This window comes from Mustelus asterias, unplaced genomic scaffold (assembly GCF_964213995.1).
Source record: "Mustelus asterias unplaced genomic scaffold, sMusAst1.hap1.1 HAP1_SCAFFOLD_841, whole genome shotgun sequence".
In the NCBI taxonomy this organism is placed as follows: domain Eukaryota; kingdom Metazoa; phylum Chordata; class Chondrichthyes; order Carcharhiniformes; family Triakidae; genus Mustelus; species Mustelus asterias.
Genome location: NW_027590787.1, coordinates 152563 through 170831, shown reverse-complemented (window position 1 = coordinate 170831; position 18269 = coordinate 152563). Strand labels below are relative to the sequence as shown.

General features: G+C 44.7%; 1 protein-coding gene across 1 annotated transcript in view; it reads left to right on the top strand.

The window, feature by feature from the left end:
- Nucleotides 1-861: 861 nt before the first annotated feature.
- Nucleotides 862-18269, top strand: part of LOC144487521 (pancreatic secretory granule membrane major glycoprotein GP2-like) — a 53299-nt gene continuing 35891 nt past the window's right edge. Inside the window, exons 1-2 of the mRNA XM_078205605.1 lie at nucleotides 862-906; nucleotides 3272-3321. Of these exons, the coding sequence (XP_078061731.1) occupies nucleotides 3288-3321 (34 nt within the window). The 5' untranslated portion in view covers nucleotides 862-906; nucleotides 3272-3287. The remainder of the gene's footprint in view (nucleotides 907-3271; nucleotides 3322-18269) is intronic.

Below are 18269 nucleotides of genomic sequence, written 5' to 3'. Positions count from 1 at the left end.
CACCACCCACAGAGATCATCAAGATGAAAAATGAGACATTGGATGAAATGCAAGAAACAACATTTCCTGGCGATGAATTGGGTGGATGTAAATTTTGTAAAGGAAGTGTTTCTTTCGATGATTTATGTAATAGAACATAGAACATTACAGCGCAGTACAGGCCCTTCGGCCCTCGATGTTGCGCCGACCAGTGGAACCAATCTAAAGCCCCTCTAATCTACACTATTCCAATATCATCCATATGTTTATCCAATAACCATTTGAATGCTCTTAATGTTGATGAGTCCACTACTGCTGCAGGCAGGGCATTCCACGCCCTTACTACTCTCTGAGTAAAGAACCTACCTCAAACATCTGTCCTATATCTCTCACCCCTCAATTTAAAGCTATGTCCCCTCGTGCTAGCCATCACCATCCGAGGAAAAAGGCTCTCACTATCCACCCTATCTAATCCTCTGATCATCTTATATGTTCAGTTTAATTGTGTCTTACCTATAAAGGGTTGAAACTTCATGCTAGAATCAGTGGGCAAATTCTCCAACCATTCCCACCAATGGAATTTTCCGATCCCCAGGAGTTAACAAAACATCAGGTACCAATTGCAAACTGGTTTCCATCAAATGTTGATTTGTTGTTGACTTTTAAAGTGAGTGTGAACATTCTTGGGAAATTGTGAAAATGTCACTGTACATGTCAGAATCCGGGACTAAGAGTGACAATGATTGGATCAAATTACACAACACATAGCACAATATACACCTTCAGGCATATTGCTGGGTGAGTCTCATCCTCCAGGAAACAAATCATAATTCTGATCAAATCCATTTCTGCTATAAGTACTCACAGTTTGTCACAGACTTTACTGAAGCCTGAGGAGATCACACATCAGCACCTCATGAGATTCTGGTAAGCAGTCAGCTATGAATTGAAGTTTAGAATATGCTGAGGAGTTTTTAGCTATGGACTCAGGTTTATGCATGTGTTTTTGCCTCAATACATAGCTTAATAATGATCAGAGTTAGTAAAGGGACTGTGAGAGACCATCTGGCACAGTGATAGTGTCCCTATCTCTGGACCAGAAGCTTAGGGGTCGAGTCCAATGGCTGGACAATTTGGCCACAGAAGGTGCATTTAACGCAATTCAACAGGCTGATAATCAGCTCGGAAATCCTTCAACCACTTTCCCCCGATGATCCCCCAATGGGTAAAAAATATTGTGGGTTTGAAGATATGCAAGAGAGTAAGGAGACTTGAGATGGAGTTGGAGGATATATAAAGCAGGTATGAGCAAGCATGGTGTAATCAGTGGAGGTGAATTGGAGGGAAGAGGAGCAGGGGATTAAAGCGGGAGATTGAACCAACAAACATGGACATCTTGGGATCAAAAGGTATAAAATGAAGAGAAGCTCAATGATTTGTCATATTGCTTTGAGAAAAAGAAAGAGATGATCACAATCCCTGATTTCACTCAATATAAATAGATAAAGTCAACGTCTACAATTCCTTTCCTTGGGAGAGACTTCACTCAGTATAGATAGACAACTCAATGCCAACTATCCCACTCTCAAAGAGAGACTTCACTCAATATAGATAGATAAACACAATGCCTACTACCCTACTCCCGAGAGAGAGAAAGAGAGAGACTTCACTCAATATAGATCGATAAACTCAATGTCGACAATCCCACTCCCAGAGAGAGAGACCTCACTCAATATAGATAAATAACTCAATGTCTACTACCCCACTCCTAGAGAGACTTCACTCAAAATAGATAGGTAAACTCAATGTCTCCTACCCGACTCCCAGAGAGACTTCACTCAATATAGATAGATAAACTCAATGTCTACTACCCACTCCCAGAGAGAGAGAGACTTCACTCAATATAGATAAATAACTCAATGTCTCCTACCCCACTCCCAGAGAGAGAGAGACTTCACTCAATATAGATAGATAAACTCAATGTCTACTACCCACTCCCAGAGAGAGAGAGACTTCACTCAATATAGATAGATAAACTCAATGTCTACTACCCACTCCCAGAGAGAGAGAGACTTCACTCAATATAGATAGATAAACTCAATGTCTACTACCCACTCCCAGAGAGAGAGAGACTTCACTCAATATAGATAGATAAACTCAATGTCTACAATCCCACTCCCAGAGAGAGAGAGACTTCACTCAATATAGATAGATAAACTCAAACCATTTTCATTCTAAGTGCTGAATCTGGGCACAATTCAGATCCGACTTGGAAAACTGCTTTCAGGCGCCCCCATTCGCACTTAGCGTGAAAAAAAAATTGCGGGTCTGAATCGTGCTGTGGGCGGGGCTTATCACACCTGAAACGATCAGAGCGCTGAACTACACATGTGCAGTGAGAAAAAAATTTGGAAACACGCGCCCGTGTCAGATCGCTCCCAAGCCGCAGAATGCGGTGAAAGCGGCCCGGGAGCGAAAAGCGGGAGCAATGGCCTCCCAGATATCACTGTCCCCCTTATCCACCCACCCGCCCCCCGCGACCCAGACCAATCGTGACCCCCTGCCCCCTTCCCCCCCACTGATCGCCTGCAGAGTGGCAGCAGACCCCCCTGCCCCCCCACCCCTCCCCCCACCAGAGATACAGCTTACCCGCGTCCCTCCTCTCTCCCCCACTCCCCCCAGAGAATGATCTGGCCTCCCTTCCCCCCCCCCCCCCCCCCAGAGAATGAACATGGAACATTGCAGTGCAGTACAAAGAACAAAGAACAATACAGCACAGGAACAGGCCCTTCGGCCCTCCAAGCCCGTGCCGCTCCCTGGTCCAAACTAGACCATTCTTTTGTATCCCTCCATTCCCACTCCGTTCATATGGCTATCTAGATAAGTGTTAAACATTCCCAGTGTGTCTGCCTCCACCACCTTGCCTGGCAGCGCATTCCAGGCCCCCACCACCCTCTGTGTAAAATACATCCTTCTGATATCCGTGTTAAACCTCCCCCCCCGCTCACCTTGAACCTATGACCCCTCGTGAACGTCTATATATATAGCAGACCTACTCCCAGAGAGGGAGATTTCACTCAATATAGATAGATAACTTCAATGTCTACTACCCCACTCTCAGAGAGAGAGACTTCACTCTATATAGATAGATAAACACAATGTCTACAATCCCACTCCCAGAGAGAGGGAGACTTAACTCAATGTCGACAATGCTACTCACAATTTAAAACTCTCTCTGATTTTCATATCTCTGGAATTCTCACCAATACTTATTGTCTATTTTCCATTGCAGAATATTGCTCAGTACGATGAAGACTTTGTTGCTGATTCTAGGCTACCTGAGTAAGTAATATTCATTCTCAATGATGTATGCCCGTTGATCCATTTTGTGGGGTTGTCACAATATCTTTCTTGTTGTATTTAAAACTACTGTCCCCCTCAAGTAGCCAGACAAAGTCGCAGAGTGGTTTCAATCTCTCCTTTTTGTTCCACAGTATCTCATTCTAGAATTGACTCTCAACTGCCCCCAAAACTCAGGATGGGCATTAAACCCTGGCCAGCCAGTGATGTCCATATGCCACGAAAACATTTTTAAAAATGAAATAGCCTTTCCTATTAATTTTATCAAAAACTTTAGAGTTTCCTGCTGCAGTGAGAAAAAAAATGTCCTTTTGGATGGCACGGTGACACAGTGATTAGCCCTGCTGCCTCACAGCACCAGGAACCTGGGTTCGATTCCCAGCTTAGGTCACTGTCTGTGTGCAGTTTGCACATTCTCCCCATGCCTGTCTGGGTCTCCTCTGGGTGTTCCGGTTTCCTCCCACAGTCCAAAGACGTGTGGGGTTCGGTTGATTGGCCATGCTAAACTGACCCTAGTGTCAGGGGGATTAGCAGGGTGAATATGTGGGGTTGTGGGAATAGGACCCGGATGAGATTGTGGTCACTGCAGGCTCAATGGGCAAAATGACCTCCTTCTGCACTGTAGGGATTCTATGATCTATTCCATGAATTTTCCTTTTTGTGATGCCAGTTGTGTCAGGAATAAATCTTCCGATCTGACAAGGGGTTCTAACCCAAGATCAATCCAACACAGGGTTTGTCATGATCATTTCAACTATCCCAAATTTTAATCAACGATTACAATTTTAAAAATCTTGTTCTCACATAAGTGAATTTATATCCGGTTTTAAATTCCCAGATGTTTCTCAAAATATCCTGGAATCATGCTTGTGGCCATTGAAACGGGTGGCACGGTGGCACAGTGGGTTAGCACTGCTGTCGCCCAGCGCCAGGGACCTGGGTTCAATTTCCGGCTCGGGTCACTGTCTGTGTGGAGTCTGCACGTTCTCCCCGTGTCTGCGTGGGTTTCCTCCGGGTGCTCCGGTTTCCTCCCACAGTCCAAAGATGTGCAGGTTAGATTGATTAGCCATGCTAAATTGACCCTAGTGTCGGGGGGAATTGGCAGGGTGGATATGTGGAGTTGCGGGAGTGGGGCTTGGGTGGGATTGTGGTCGGTGCAGATTCGATGAGCCGAATGGCCTCCTTCTGTACTGTAGGGATTCTATGAAACATGAATTCAGGTTCATAACCTATGAAAATAAACTTAATCAATTACACTTCCTTTTTTAAAAATCTGACTTAAATCACAAAATATGGTCACAAAATTATACGGAAAACATTAAAGCTTGAAACATATAACCCATCCAGGAAGAGAAGGTGTTACAGGCTAATAGGCTGGAGGAAGTAGATGTTCAGAGGGAGGATGTATTAGCAGTTTTGAATAAACTGAAGGTCGATAAGTCCCCTGGGCCTGATGAAATATATCCTAGGATTCTTTGGGAGGCAAGGGAAGAGATTGCAGAGCCTTTGGCTTTGATCTTTGGGTCCTCACTGTCCACGGGGATGGTGCCAGAGGACTGGAGAGTGGCGAGTGTTGTTCCTCTGTTTAAGAAAGGGAATAGAAATGACCCTGGTAATTATAGGCCGGTTAGTCTTACTTCGGTGGTTGGTAAGTTGGTGGAAAAGGTCCTGAGGGATGGGATTTACGACCATTTAGAAAGATGCGGATTAATCCGGGATAGTCAGCACGGATTCATGAAGGGAAGTCATGCCTCACAAATTTGATAGAATTTTTTGAGGAGGTAACTAAGTGTGTTGATGAAGGTAGGAGCTGTTGATGTCATATACATGGATTTTAGTAAGGCGTTTGATAAGGTGTGGGATAAAGGGAAAGTTGGCCGATTGGATAGGTAACTGGCTATCTGATCGAAGACAGAGGGTGGTGGTGGATGGAAAATTTTCGGACTGGAGGCAGGTTGCTAGCGGAGTGCCATAGGGATCAGTGCTTGGTCCTCTGCTATTTGTCATTTTTATTAATGACCCAGAGGAGGGGCTGAAGGGTGGATCAGTAAATTTGCTGATGACACCAAGATTGGTGGTGTTGTGGATGAGATGGAGGGCTGTTGTAGACTGCAAAGAGACATAGATAGGATGCAGAGCTGGGCTGAAAAATGGCAGATGGAGTTTAACCCTGATAAATGTGAGGTGATTCATTTTGGTAGGACAAATTTAAATGTGGATAACAGGGTCAAAGGTAGAGTTCTGAAGACTGTGGAGGAACAGAGAGATCTTGGGTCCATATCCACAGACCTCTGAAGGTTGCCACTCAAGTGGATAGAGCTGTGAAGAAGGCCTATAGTGTGTTAGCTTTTATTAACAGGGGGTTGGAGTTTAAGAGCCGTGGGGTTATGCTGCAACTGTACAGGACCTTGGTGAGACCACATTTGGAATATTGTGTGCAGTTCTGGTCACCTCACTATAAGAAGGATGTGGAAGCGCTGGAAAGAGTGCAGAGGAGATTTACCAGGATGCTGCCTGGTTTGGAGGGTAGGTATTATGAGGAAAGTTTGAGGGAGCTAGGGCTGTTCTCTCTGGAGCGGAGGAGGTTGAGGGGAGACTTTATAGAGGTTTATAAAATGATGAAGGGGATAGATGGAGTGAATGTTCAAAGACTATTTCCTCGGGTGGATGGAGCTATTACAAGGGGGCATAACTATAGGGTTCATGGTGGGAGATATAGGAAGGATGTCCGAGGTAGGTTCTTTACGCAGAGAGTGGTTGGGGTGTGGAATGGACTGCCTGCAGTGATAGTGGAGTCAGACACTTTAGGAACATTTCAGCGGTTATTGGATAGGCACATGGAGCACACCAGGATGATGGGGAGTGGGATAGCTTGATCTTGGTTTCAGATAAAGCTCGGCACAATATTGTGGACCGAAGGGCCTGTTCTGTGCTGTACTGTTCTATACACAAGCAGAGAAACTTAGCACACACTTTTAAGCAACAATGAATTACAGAAGCATTCTTGTGGTTCTGTTTTTAACCTTCTAAATTCTTGTAATTAAAAACCCATAATGTTATCTCCCTCGATGGAAAAACCTTGAGTTCAAAACCAAAGTTATCAAATTTACAAATGTCCAGGTAAACCAACCAGAAGTCATAGTGTCATAGAGTCAAAGAGGTTTACAGCATGGAAACAGGCCATTCGGCCCAACCTGTCCATGCCGCCTTTTTTTTAAACCCCTAAGCTAATCCCAATTGCCCACATTTGGCCCATATCCCTCTATACCCATCGTACCCATGTAACTATCTAAATGCTTTTTAAAAGATAAAATTGTACCCGCCTCTACTACTACCTCTGGCAGCTTGTTCCAGACACTCACCACCCTCTGTGTGAAAAAACTGCCCCTCTGGACACTTTTGTATCTCTCCCCTCTCACCTTAAACCTATGCCCTCTAGTTTTAGACTCCCCTACCTTTGGGAAAAGATATTGACTATCTACCTTATCTGTGCCCCTCATTATTTTATAGACCTCTATAAGGTCACCCCTCAGCCTCCTACGCTCCAGAGAAAAAAGTCACAGTCTATCCAGCCTCTCCTTATAACTCAATCCATCAAGTCCCGATAGCATCCTAGTAAATCTTTTCTGCACTCTTACTTTTCCTTACTTTTATAACTGTAATTCAAGTTTCCAACTCACCCTTGCTCTGGACAGATATTGGTTACATTTTTCTGCAGCTGTGGCGACCTGCACTGCATTAGGAATCTTGATTTAAGAGAGAGCTTGTCTTTCTCAGATTTTTTTTAAAAAAGCTCCCAGCATTTTTATGGCTTCTCCTCCCTCGTCAGTAATAAATTCCAGTTCTGCCTTTTCAGCCGTCTCCTTGTTGACATTCACCTTCTTGGATTTTGCCGTGGCCCATGGTCTTGTTAACCATTCCGCCCTCACGGTTCTTTTGACAAAATCCCTAGGGTGTCCCCCTTTTCTTTCACCATTTCACTCCCTTTGTCTGGTCCAGTTTACTTTGGCTTCAGATTTCACTCTTTATATTGACTACAATTGGTTAACAACAGCATCCAGCTGTTAATATAGAACATACTCACCGGACCAAGATGTTGTCACAGTTTTTTCTGGCCAGAGCAAGCCCCATTCCATTGCCAATCTGTTATGTTTTTCTTGTGATATTTAAAACTATCATTTCCCCTTAGGTAGCCAGACAAAGTCACGGAGTGGTTTCAAGATGATCTATTGAGAAACTCCAGTGCTTTAGGACTCTGAATAAGTCTCTCAGACCAGTCAGGGTGCAGAATTCAGAAATACACAAGCAATTATAGTTTCAAATTCAATGACAAATAATGAGCAAATACCAATAAAAGTACAGGAGCTATCTCTATCCACTTGCAGTTATTGATTAAGGTTACATCATGCATACGTAAGAGTGTAGTGTCCAATTAAAACTTGTGCATGTTATATCATCAAGAAATGATAGCTATATCTCTGGCCAATGGTCTATAAACCTTCTTTTCCATTGTTCCTTGTTCTAATGGGCAAACATGAGCTGAAGCTGCACATCAATTCAATGGTTCATGACTCTTATCTGGGTCTGCTTTAATTAAGACCTGTGCTTTTCACATAGCTTCCCCTCTGTGACTGAGATACAGCTTACAGCTTGTGTGATTTTTAAACTTGTGAGATTATTAACCCTTTCACTCCACATAAGTAGTTGTGTTATTTTGTTATCTTCCCGAAAAACCTGCAGATGTGTCACCTTAGAGATGTGACAAAGGAATCAGATATGTAAGAGAGAAAAGGGTGTTTGGAAAGTTTTAATTTTGAATTTGAGGATGATCAAGAGAGTTTACACAGTCATCTAAGTCAGAGAGTTTGCCCGGGGAGCTGACTGAGGTGCTAACTTTGGAAATTCTTCCTTCTGAACAAACTGCTGCTTTTTATTCTTTTTCTTTTCATTTCAGTAGCTCTTTTATCTTTAAACCATAAGATTATAACTCAACATTTGTTTCCCCAGTTAGTTAGCTATTTGACTTATCAAATCAACAAGTAACGTGAGACAGACATGTGTTGTCCATGACTACATGTGGGAATGTGTGGAAAACATCAGAATCACGGACAGCCAGAAAAAGCAACTTGTGCTCAGAGTTGCTGAGCTGGAGTCTGAGTTGCAAACATTGCGAAGGGGAAGAGTTCTCTGGACACTCTGTTCCAGGAATCAGAAGCTAACAGTGGGTCCATGGTCAGGAAAAGGACGATGTGGCTGCAGGTCAGAAAGGGACGAGGAATGAGCACATAGTGATGGAGGAGCCTCAGCCCCTGACTCTGTCCATTGGGTACAAGCTGCTTGTTACCTGTGTGGATGAGAAGCAGGGTGGGCAAGTAGAATGACCCTGGCATCAAGGTGAAGGATGCCATTTCCAGTGAACGGAGAGTAAGAAGCTTCATGATAGGAGACAGTATGGTCAGGGGCGTAGATACCGGACTTTGCAGCCAAAATCCTGAGTCTGTCCAGGGCTGGGGTTCAAGACTTCGTATAGAAACATAGAAGCAGCAGTAGACCATTCGGCCCTTTGAGCCTGCTCCCCCATTCTTTTTGATCATGGCGGATGTCGAAATCTTGACTTCTGAGTTTGACTTCAACACAAACACACATTAACACAAGATACTTAACCGACAGATTGTCTTTAGTTTACTTGCTAGCAAGGGCAGGGGGTTTGACGCAATGGGTCAAAAAAACCAGTCCCCCAAGAAAATCATCCTGGTTTATACAATTCTACAGCTCACAATCAGCTGGACACAATCCAATCAAAAGTGTTACAAATGACATACATTATGTATTGATCCAATAGAATGAAATACTGAACAACCCTGATCTATGTGACCATGATACCTCTTGGGATACCCCAATATATCATCTCTAAGCCTTGGTGAACTATCCTTTAGTCACTTAGTCAGACATCATGTCTCTATTTTGATAGCAGCCTCTCAAAGCATCTTCACTAAAACAGTCTCACATGGGCATCCTTCACTTGATAAAAGGGGCCTTAGTATTTTATGGCCTTGTCAGAGAAGTTAACTGAATCTCTGTTTTAATTAGAAACTGTGAAGGCCGCTTCATTAAAACTCACTCGTGCATCAGTTGTTTCTGATAAGTTGTCTGGTGAGGCAATTAAGTGCCCTTTATGGCCTTGTGATTCCAACAGTTGAGTGCTTTAAAGGAATGTATTTAACTCCTATTTAGTATCATAGGGCACTCTGTAACTGTTCACAAGTTAAACAACCTTTGTTTAACTTCTAAAAATGTATAGAAGATATATTTATAAGTGTGGACTAATTAAAGGTATTGCATGTACCTTTAAAACTACAAAGTATTTAAAACACCTAATTACATAAGAACATAAGAACTAGGAGCAGGAGTAGGCCATCTGGCCCCTCGAGTGTCCTCCGCCATTCAATAAGATCATGGCTGATCTTTTTGTGGACTCAGCTCCACTTACCCGCCCGCTCACCTTTACTGTTTTTCTGTAATTCCTTTACTGTTCAAAAAATTATTTATAGAATCATAGAAACCCTACAGTACAGAAAAAGGCCATTCGGCCCATCGAGTCTGCAGCGAACCATAATCCCACACAGGACCTACCCCCATATCCCTACATATTTACCCACTAATCCCTCTGGCCTATGCATCCCAGGACACTTAGGGCAATTTTTAGCATGGCCAATCAACCTAACCCGCACATCTTTGGACTGTGGGAGGAACCCGGAGCACCCGGAGGAAACCCACGCAGACACAAGGGGAATGTGCAAACTCCACACAGACAGTGACCCAAGCCGGGAATAGAACTCAGGTCCCTGGACCTGTGAAGCAGCAGTGCTAACCACTGTGCTACCCTGCCGCCCATCCTTGCTTTAAAAACATCCTTGCCTTATCCTTCCCTATCCTTGCCTTAAAAACATTCAATGAGGTAGCCTCAACTGCTTCACTGGGCAGGGAATTCCACAGATTCACAACCCTTTGTGTGAAGGAGTTCCTCCTCAACTCAGTCCTAAATCTGCTCCCCCTTATTTTGAAGCTATGCCCCTAGTTCTAGTTTCACCCACCAGTGGAAACAACTTCCCTGCTTCTATCTTATCTATTCCCTTCATAATCTTATATGTTTCTATAAGGTCTCCCCTCATTCTTCTGAATTCCAGTGAGTATAGCCCCAGTCTACAAAGAACAAAGAAAATTACAGCACAGGAAATGGCCCTTCAGCCCTCCAAGCCTGCACCAACCATGCTGCCAGACTTAACTAAAACCCCCTACCCCCTATTCCCATCCTATTCATGTATTTGTCTCTCTATTCCATTCTATTCATGTATTTGTCCAGATGCCCCTTAAAAGTCACTACTGTATCCGCTTCCACTACCTCCCCCTGCAATGAGTTCCAGGCACCCACCACCCTCTGTGTAAAAAATATGCCTCGTACATCTCCTTTCAACCCTGTCCTTTGCACCTTAAATCTGTGCTCCCTAGTAATTGACTCTTCCACCCTGGGAAAAAGCTTCTGACTATCCACTCTGTCCAAGCCTCTCATAATCTTGTAGACTTCTATCAGTCACCCCTCAACCTCCGTCGTTCCATTGAGAACAAACCAAGTTTCTCCAACCTCTCCTCATAGCTAATGCCCTCCATACCAGACAACATCCTGGTATATCTTTTCTGCACCCTCTCCAAAGCCTCCACATCCTTCTGGTAGTGTGGCGACCAGAATTGAACACTATATTCTAAGTGCGGCCTAACTAAGGTTCTATAAAGCTGCAACATGACTTGCCAATTTTTAAACTCAATGCCCTGGCCAATGAAGGCAAGCATGCCGTATGCCTTCTTGACTAACTTCTCCACCTGCATTGCCACTGTCAGTGACCTGTGTACCTGTACATCCAGATCTCTTTGCCTATCAATACTCTTAAGGGTTCTGCCATTTACTATATATTTCCTATCTGTATTAGGCCTTCCAAAATGCATTGCCTCACATTTGTCCGGATTAAACTCCATCTGCCATCTCTCCGCTCAAGTCTCCAACCGATCTATATCCTGTTGTATCCTCTGATGGTCCTCATCGCTATTCGCAAATCCACCAATCCTTGTGTCGTCCACAAACTTACGAATCAAACCAGTTACATTTTCCTCCAAATCATTTGTATATATTACAAACAGCAAAGGTCTCAGTACTGATCCCTGAGCAACGACACTTGTCACAGCCCTCCATTCAGAAATGCACCCTTTCCACTTCTACCCTCTGTCTTCTTTGACCAAGCCAGTTTTGTATCCATCTTGCCAGCTCACCTCTGATCCCATGCGATTTCACCTTCTGCACCAGTCTGCCATGAGGGACTTTGTCAAAGGCCTTCCTGAAGTCCATGTAGACAACATCCATTGCCCTACCCTCATCAATCATCTTTGTCACTCATCTACTCCCTTTTCCCCAGGGTGGAAGAGTCAATTACTAGGGGGCATAGGTTTAAGGTGTGAGGGGCAAGGTTTAAAGGAGATGTACAAGGCAGATCTTTTACACAGGGAGTAGTGGGTGCCTAGAACTCATTGCCGGGGAGGTAGTGGAAGCGGATACGGCAGTGACTTTTAAGGGGCGTCTTGACAAGTACATGAATAGATGGGTTTAGAGGGATATGGTCCCCGGAAGGGTTTTAGTTCAGTCAGGCAGCATGGTCGGTGAAGGCTTGGAGGGCCGAAGGGCCTTCCTGTGCTGTAATTTTCTTTGTTCTTTGTACTCAGTCTCTCTTCATAAGCCAACCCTCTCAACTCCGGAATCAACCTAGTGAATCTCCTCTGCATCCCCTCCAGTGCTAGTATAGCCTTTCTCAAGTAAGGAGACCAAAACTGTACACAGTACTCCAGGTGTGGCCTCACCAGCACCTTAGAAAAACCTACAAAAGGTTCAGGGAACTAGGTACTGTTAGAAATCTAGATGAGTATACGACTAGTAGGAAGGAACTTAAGAGGGAAATTAGAAGAGCAAGAAGGGGTCATGAGAAGGCCTTGGCAGACAGGATAAAGGAAAACCCCAAGGCATTCTACAAGTATGTTAGGAGCAAGAAGATAAGATGGGAAAGATTTATGAACATCTGGAGAGGAATAGTGTGATCAGAAATAGCCAGCATGGCTTTGTCCGAGGCAGATCATGCCTTACGAGCCTAATTGAATTTTTTAAAGATGTAACTAGACACATAGATGAGGGAAGAGCAGTAGATGTAGTTTATATGGATTTCAGCAAGACGTTTGATAAGGTGCCCCATGCAAGGCTTATGCAGAAAGTGAATGGGCATGGGATACAAGGGGACATTGCCTTGTGGATTCAGAACTGTCTTGCCCACAGAAGGCAAAGAGTGGTTGTAGATGGGTCTTTTTCAGCATGGAGGTCAGTCACCAGTGGAGTGCACCAGGGATCTGTTCTGGGACCCTTGCTCTTTGTGATTTTTATAAGTGACCTGGATGAGGAAGTGGAAGGATGGGTTGGCAAGTTTGCTGATGACACGAAGGTTGGTGGGGTTGTGAATAGTGTAGAGGGATGTCAGCAGTTGCAACGAGACATAGATAAGATGCAAGACTGAGCGGAGAAGTGGCAGATGGACTTCAACCCAGATAAGTGTGTGGTGGTTCATTTTGGCAGGTCGAATAGGGTGAAAGAATATAATATTAAGGGTAAGACACTTGGCAGTGTGGAAGATCAGAAGGATCTTGGGGTCCGGGTTCATAGGACGCTCAAAGCAGCGTCGCAGGTAGAGGCTGTGGTTAAGAAGGCGTATGGAATACTGGTCTTCATCAATAGAGGAATTGTGTTTAGAAATCGGGAGATAATGCTGCAGCTGTATAGGACCCTGGTCAGACCCCACCTGGAGTACTGTGCCCAGTTCTGGTCGCCTCATCACAGAAAGGATGTGGAAGCAATAGGAAGGGTGCAGAGGAGATTTACAAGGATATTGCCTGGATTAGGTGGCATGCCTTATGAGGATAGGTTGAGAGAGCTAGATCTTTTCTCCTTGGAGAAGCGAAGGATGACAGGTGACTTGATAGAGGTGTATAAGATGTTGAGAGGTATTGATAGAGTGGATTCTCAGAGGCCTTTACCCAGGGCTGATATGGTTGCCACAAGAGATCACAGGTTTAAGGTGCTGGTGAATAGGTACAAAGGAGATGTTAGGGGTAAGTTTTTCACTCAGAGGGTGGTGGGTGCGTGGAATCGGCTGCCGGTAGTGGTGGTGGAGGCGAATTCGATGGGGTTTTTTAAGAGACGTTTGGATAGGTTCATGGACGTTCGTAACATAGAGGGTTATAGGTAAGCCTAGTAGGTAGGGACATGTTCGGCGCAACTTGTGGGCCGAAGGGCCTGTTTGTGCTGTATCTTTTCTATGTTCTGTGTTATACAGCTGCAACATAACCTCACTGTTTTTAAACTCCATCCCTCGAGCAAGAACAAAGAACAAAGAACAAAGAACAATACAGCACAGGAACAGGCCCTTCGGCCCTCCAAGCCCGCGCCGCTCCCTGGTCCAAACTAGACCATTCTTTTGTATCCCTCCATCCCCACTCCGTTCATATGGCTGTCTAGATAAGTCTTAAACGTTCCCAGTGTGTCCGCCTCCACCACCTTGCCTGGCAGCGCATTCCAGGCCCCCACCACCCTCTGTGTAAAATATGTCTGTCTGATATCTGTGTTAAACCTCCCCCCCTTCACCTTGAACCTATGACCCCTCGTGAACGTCACCACCGACCTGGGGAAAAGCTTCCCACCGTTCACCCTATCTATGCCTTTCATAATTTTATACACCTCTATTAAGTCTCCCCTCATCCTCCGTCTTTCCAGGGAGAACAACCCCAGTTTACCCAATCTCTCCTCGTAACTAAGCCCCTCCATACCAGGCAACATCCTGGTAAACCTCCTCTGTACTCTCTCCAAAGCCTCCACGTCCTTCTGGTAGTGTGGCGACCAGAACTGGACGCAGTATTCCAGATGCGGCCAAACCAACGTTCTATACATCTGCAACATCAGACCCCAACTTTTATACTCTATGCCCCGTCCTATAAAGGCAAGCATGCCATATGCCTTCTTCACCACCTTCTCCACCTGTGTGACGTCACTTTCAAGGATCTGTGCAATGAAGGACAAAGTTCCATTTGCCTTCTTAGTTAGCTGCTGCACCTGCAAACCAACTCCTTGTGATTTTTGCACAAGGACACCCAGGTCCCTCTGCACAGCAGCATGCTGCAATTTGTTATCATTTAAATAATAGTTCATTTTGCTGTTATTCCTACCAAAATGGATGACCTCACATTTACCAACATTGTACTCCATCTGCCAGACCCTCGCCCACTCACTTAGACTATCTCTATCCCTTTGCAGACTTTCAGCGCCCTCTGCACACTTTGCTCTGCCACTCATCTTAGTGTCATCTGCGAATTTTGACAGACCACACTTGGTCCCCAATTCCAAATCATCTATGTAAGTCGTAAACAATTGCGGTCCCAACACTGATCCCTGAGGCACACCACTAGTCACTGATCGCCAACCAGAAAAACACTCATTGAGCCTCACTCTTTGCTTTCTGTTAGTTAACCAATTCTCTATCCATGCTAATACATTACACGTAACACCGTGCACCTTTATCTTGTGCAGCAGTCTTTGGTACGGCACCTTGTCAAATGCCTTCTGGAAATTCAGATACACCACATCCGCAAGTTCCCCATTGTCCACTGCACATGTAATGTTCTCAAGGAATTCCACCAAATTAGTCAAACATGACCTTCCCTTCATGAACCCATGCTACGTCTTACCAATGGGACAATTTATATCCAGATGTCTCGCTATTTCTTCCTTGATGAAAGATTCAAGCATTTTCCCTGCTACAGAAGTTAAGCTAACTGGCCTATAGTTACCCGCCTTTTGTCAACCTCCTTTTTTAAACAGTGGCGCCACATTTGCTGTTTTAAAATCTGTGGGGACCACTCCAGAGTCCAGCAAATTTTGGTAAATTACCACTCGTGCATTTGGTATTTCCTTGCCATCTCTTTTAATACACTGGGATGCATTCCAGCAGGGCCAGGAGACTTGTTAGTAATTACAATTACGAACAAACTTGCTCCCCATTGATTTAAAGTGAATCTACATCTAAGTTGATTAAACAAAAACCCTCACACTGCCTGGCAATCGCCCTTTATTTTATATCATTCTACACTGATCATCAAATTCAATATCCTGATCCCCTTCTTCCCCCCACATCCCTTGATCTCTTTAGCCCCAAGAGCTATATCTAGTTTCTTCTTCAAATCAGACAACGGTTTGGCCTCAACTACATTCTGTGGGAGTGAATTCCATACATTCACCACCCTCTGGGTGAAGAAATTTCTCCTCAACTCAGTTCTAAAAGGTTTCCCCCTTATCCTAAAATTATGACCCCTAGTTCTGGACTCCCCCACCATCAGGAACATTCTTTCTGAATCTACCCTGTCTGACCCTGTTAGAGTTTTATAAGTTTCTATGGGATCCCCTCACTCTTCTAAACACCAGTGCATAGAATCCTAACAGGCTTTGTCTCTCCTCATATGACAGACCTGCCATCCCAGGAATCATCCTGGTAAACCTTCGCTGCATTCCATAAATTATAGGAGCAGAATGAGGCCATTGAGCCCATCGAGCCTGTTCCGCCATTCAATCATAGCTGATATCTTTCTCAATCTCATTCTCCCGCCTTTTGCCTGTAACTTTTGATCCCCTTACCAATCAAGGACCTATGTATCTCAGCCTTCAATACACTCAATGAACTGGCCTCCATAGCCTTCTGTGGCAAAGAATTCCACACATTCACCACCGTCTGGCTGAAGAAATTCCTCCTCATCTCGGTTCTAAAGGGTTGTTCCTTTACTCTGAAGCTGTGCCCTTGGATCCTAGTATCTCCTACTAGTGGAAACATCTTCCCCACGTCCATTCTATCCAGGCCTTTCAGTATCCTGTAAGTTTTAATGAGATCCCCCCTCATCCTTCTGAACTCCATCGAGTACAGTTCCAGAGTTCTCAAGCATCAAGCTTTTCATTCCTGGGATCATTCTCGTGAAACTACCCTGGATTCTCTCCAAGGCCAGCACATCCTTCCTTAGGTGCGGGTCTCAAAATTGCTCACATAATTCCAAATGTGGTCTGACCGGAGCCTTATAAAACTTCAAGCCCCTGCTTTTGTGTTCTCGTCCTCTTAAAATGAATGTTAACATTGCATTTGCCTTCCTAACTACAAACTCAACCTGCAAGTTAGCATCAAGAGAACCCTGAGTTCCCTCTATAGCCAGGACATCCTTCCTCAGATAAGGAGACCAAAATTACGCACAATATTCCAGGTGTGGCCTCACCAATGTCCTATACAATTGCAGTAAAACATCTCTATTCCTACACTATACTTTTATGTTTCTCCCCATGGCCAGAGAGGAATCTGGAGTGGGAGGGGGAGGATCCAGTTATTGTGGTTTTTTTGGGAACCAAGGATACTTGGAGATTGGTTCTGTATGGAGGCATTTGTGCTCTGAAACGCTAGAAAGGTTGTTATCTGTTGATTGTTACCTGAACAACATGCCAATCTGGCACAGAGTGTGACAGATTTGTGCCTCAGGGTGGTGTGGGCATCAAGTGCCCAGGGGTAGGGAGCTGCACCTTTAGCATGGCTGGGGGCTACAGTCCTGCCAAAACCTACAACTGATGCATTAGTCTTTAAAAAAACAAGACACTGGGTGAGGCAGTGGAGGGAGGTGAGAGATTGGAGGGAGACGATGGATTAGAACATAGAACATAGAACATTACAGCGCAGTACAGGCCCTTCGGCCCTCGATGTTGCGCCGACCAGTGGAACCAATCTAAAGCCCCTCTAATCTACACTATTCCAATATCATCCATATGTTTATCCAATAACCATTTGAATGCTCTTAATGTTGATGAGTCCACTACTGCTGCAGGCAGGGCATTCCACGCCCTTACTACTCTCTGAGTAAAGAACCTACCTCGAATATCTGTCCTATATCTCTCACCCCTCAATTTAAAGCTATGTCCCCTCGTGTTAGCCATCACCATCCGAGGAAAAAGGCTCTCAATTTCCACCCTATCTAATCCTCTGATCATCTTGTATGCCTCTATTAAGTCACCTCTTAACCTTCTTCTCTCTAACGAAAACAACCTCAAGCCCCTCAGCCTTTCCTCATACGATTTTCCCACCATACCAGGCAACATCCTGGTAAATCTCCTCTGCACCCTTTCCAACACTTCCACATCTTTCCTATAATACGGCGACCAGAACTGTACACAATGCTCCAAATGCGGCCGCACCAGAGTTTTGTACAGTTGCAGCATGACCTCCTGGCTCCGAAACTCAATCCCTCTACCAATAAAAGCTAACACTCCGTATGCCTTCTTAACAACCTGGGTGCCAACTTTCAGGGATCTATGCACATGGACACCGAGATCTCTCTGTTCATCCACACCACCAAGTATCTTACCATTAGCCCAGTACTCTGTATTCCTGTTACTCCTTCCAAAGTGAATCACTTCACACTTTTCCGCATTAAACTCCATTTGCCACCTCTCAGCCCAGCTCTGCAGCTTACCTATGTCCCTCTGTAACCTGCCACTTCCCTCTGCACTGTCCACAACTCCACCGACTTTAGTGTCATCCGCAAATTTGCTAATCCATCCTTCCACGCCCTCATCCAGGTCATTAATAAAAATGACAAACAGCAGTGGCCCAAAACAGATCCTTGCGGTACACCACTAGTAACTGAACTCCAGGATGAATATTTCCCATCAACCACCACCCTCTGTTTTCTTACAGCAAGCCAATTCCTGATCCAAACCACTAAATCACCCTCAATCATTGGATTGGAAGGAGGCAAGTGAGTAGAGT